Source organism: Anopheles aquasalis, chromosome 2 (assembly GCF_943734665.1).
Source record: "Anopheles aquasalis chromosome 2, idAnoAquaMG_Q_19, whole genome shotgun sequence".
Lineage (NCBI taxonomy): Eukaryota > Metazoa > Arthropoda > Insecta > Diptera > Culicidae > Anopheles > Anopheles aquasalis.
Window position 1 is genome coordinate 69,513,147 of NC_064877.1, and position 2,500 is coordinate 69,515,646.

At 35.6% G+C, this 2,500-nt stretch overlaps 1 protein-coding gene across 19 annotated transcripts in view; it reads left to right on the forward strand.

Annotated features, from left to right (window-relative positions):
• The window catches only part of LOC126573189 (phosphatidylinositol 4-phosphate 5-kinase type-1 gamma), a 46,228-nt gene that overhangs the window by 29,289 nt on the left and 14,439 nt on the right, over window positions 1–2,500 (forward strand). For 17 of the 19 annotated variants that reach the window (XM_050233136.1, XM_050233133.1, XM_050233146.1 and 14 more), the window contains 4 exons: window positions 511–603; window positions 682–814; window positions 914–1,001; window positions 2,430–2,492. In XM_050233136.1, coding sequence (XP_050089093.1) covers window positions 511–603; window positions 682–814; window positions 914–1,001; window positions 2,430–2,492 — 377 coding nt within the window. The remainder of the gene's footprint in view (window positions 1–510; window positions 604–681; window positions 815–913; window positions 1,002–2,429; window positions 2,493–2,500) is intronic. The other 2 variants (XM_050233138.1, XM_050233140.1) reach the window with 1 other exon arrangement.

A 2,500-nucleotide genomic window follows, 5' to 3' on the forward strand; every position in this document is an offset into this window, starting at 1 on the left:
CGACGATCTTGAGTTTCGTACATTATCTCTATGTATTCTCGTTAGTCATCAGATTGGTGCAAAGTTTGATGTTATAGGATTGTAATTTTCATTTGAATGGAAATATGTAGGAAAAAGACACATAAGCTAAAGGAACGAAACGCCTCTTCTACTTGGCAGTGTCAAAAGTTTAAGCCATGGGGTCAATCAAATAATGTTAAAAAAGGGATCTTTTTGTGCGGCGTGCGTATGCGGGCGGGAGTCGATAATATTATAGAAGAATTATACAATTTATCTTTCCTTGGTGAAGAGACAAATCATTTTCAAGGTGCATATTGAAGTAATAATGTTTGATTAACTTAGTAAGTGAAACATGCCATTAACAGACTCGAAAGCTGTATCAACCAGCCGGTTGAGTTGAAGACTATTTACTGCTTTAAATGCAAGGCTTGTGTCTGTCTTGTCTGGTATTGAATATTGTGTCATACGCTTCCTTAATTCACTTTTTTACTTTTCTCTACATTTCAATAGATCTATCAACCGGCAAAGGCTTGTTGCGCATTCGACAGCAATGGAAAGTATTCAGGCCGAAAGTGAACCAATCGACGAAGAGGATGATGTTCCGTAAGTTGCAAAATGCGTCCCTTATGAATGAGCACAGATTCAACATTTTTGGTATCTTTGGCTTTCCCCTTGCTTTAGTCCCGGTGGTATTCCTGCACGCAGCGAAAAAGGCGAGCGACTTTTGCTGTTTATTGGTATCATAGATATTTTGCAGTCCTATAGGTTACGGAAAAAGCTGGAACATACGTGGAAAAGTATTATTCATGATGGTGTAAGTATCCCTGTACAATGTAGAATCTCTTAATTTTCTTGTAATTTGTCAGTGTAATTCTGCCAATTTATTAAAATTATTGTGTTCCATGTTCTACAGGATACTGTTTCGGTGCATCGACCTTCCTTCTATGCACAGCGCTTTCAGGACTTTATGGCCAAAACTGTTTTCAAGAAGATTCCATCACGTAAGTTTCATTTCTCGATCTTTCTGGCGAAGTCGGCGTTCCATATGTGTTGGACATTTAACTACAGCTAATCAATGAGGCAGATGTTAAATGTAAAAAGAAAACATTGTTTTTGACCACGATAATGTTGGTGCTAAGTTTTAGTCTACCTTGCCGGAACAGCAGTATATCTGTCGTTCGCATATATAATACGCTAATATTCATCTTTTAGTCGGTTGTTGTGGCATATATATTGGTAATTGAAAAAAAGTAACACTAAACATTTTCTTTCACTATTCAGCCAACATAACCTCCATTCGCATTTGATACTATTTCTAACACAATTACCTGAGTGCTTACTATTAATTTTCCATACGAGGATGAACGAGTGAACATAATTGTTTCAATATGATGTAGCTGTCCAATAGTGACATCATAGTAGAGTTGGCCAAAATTCAACAATTTTCGAAAGGAATGTCACATCCAGAACATTCACTGGTCATTTAACTAGATAAAATTTACTAAAACGCTCATCTTTCCAGTTTTATATGTTGATATATCTTATTCCTTTTTGTCCAATCTGTTGTGTACAGTACTTCGTGTCAATATGTCTCACGTTCCCTCACTGTGACCTAAAGTAACAAAGCTGATTTTTGTGTTGTTCAAACATGCTCTCATTTATTGTTTAAAGGATTTAGGTTGTGTTGTGGTTGTGGGTTACCGTTTTTTGTTGCCAAATTTCAGTGTTTTACTGTCATTATTCTATAGAACGGTAAACTAGCATCCCAACTAACTAATTTTTGATACGCGACAACGACCAACTTGATAAAACGATGTCTTTTTTATGATCGTTCGTTACCCACAACATATACGGTTTTGATTAAAGTTTGAAAATGATTAGCAATGGAAAGATTATCTATCTTCTTTCTTTTCAAACATTGATTAGATATTTCAACTTTGACTCAAAGCTGAATTTTTGAATGAGAAAACCAACTTCATCAAGAATAAAAACAAGGGTTTTTCGTCCCATCGAGTATAATTACAACTCATTGGAAATTCCACTAAGTTAATGAGTGGGAAGTTAATGTCGTGCTTAAATCTTTTTCTTACAAATCTTTTGTATTTTGCTCTTTTCTCCCTATTTTTTCTTTCTCTCTCTCTCTTTTTCTATTTATACATCTTTCTCCCTATCTATCTCTACCTCAATTTCTTCTTTTCTCTACTATTTTATACCTCCTCCATCATTACAAATGTGCCATGTTGGGGCAAATATGTACTCTAAAATGGATCTTTATAAACTGCTATCATTGTATCTCGACATTCGTTGTCATTCGCAATTTTGCAAATCGGAACAACCCGCATACATAATCGCCCGACATTGGGCTACATCACAACAAATGAAACAAAAATATTTCAAACCCAATTTTCGCAATTTCTCATATTAAACAGTGGATCTGCCCGAAATCAAAGGCAATCATAGAAAATTTCGCACGTTGGTCACCAGCTACATAGGTAATCTA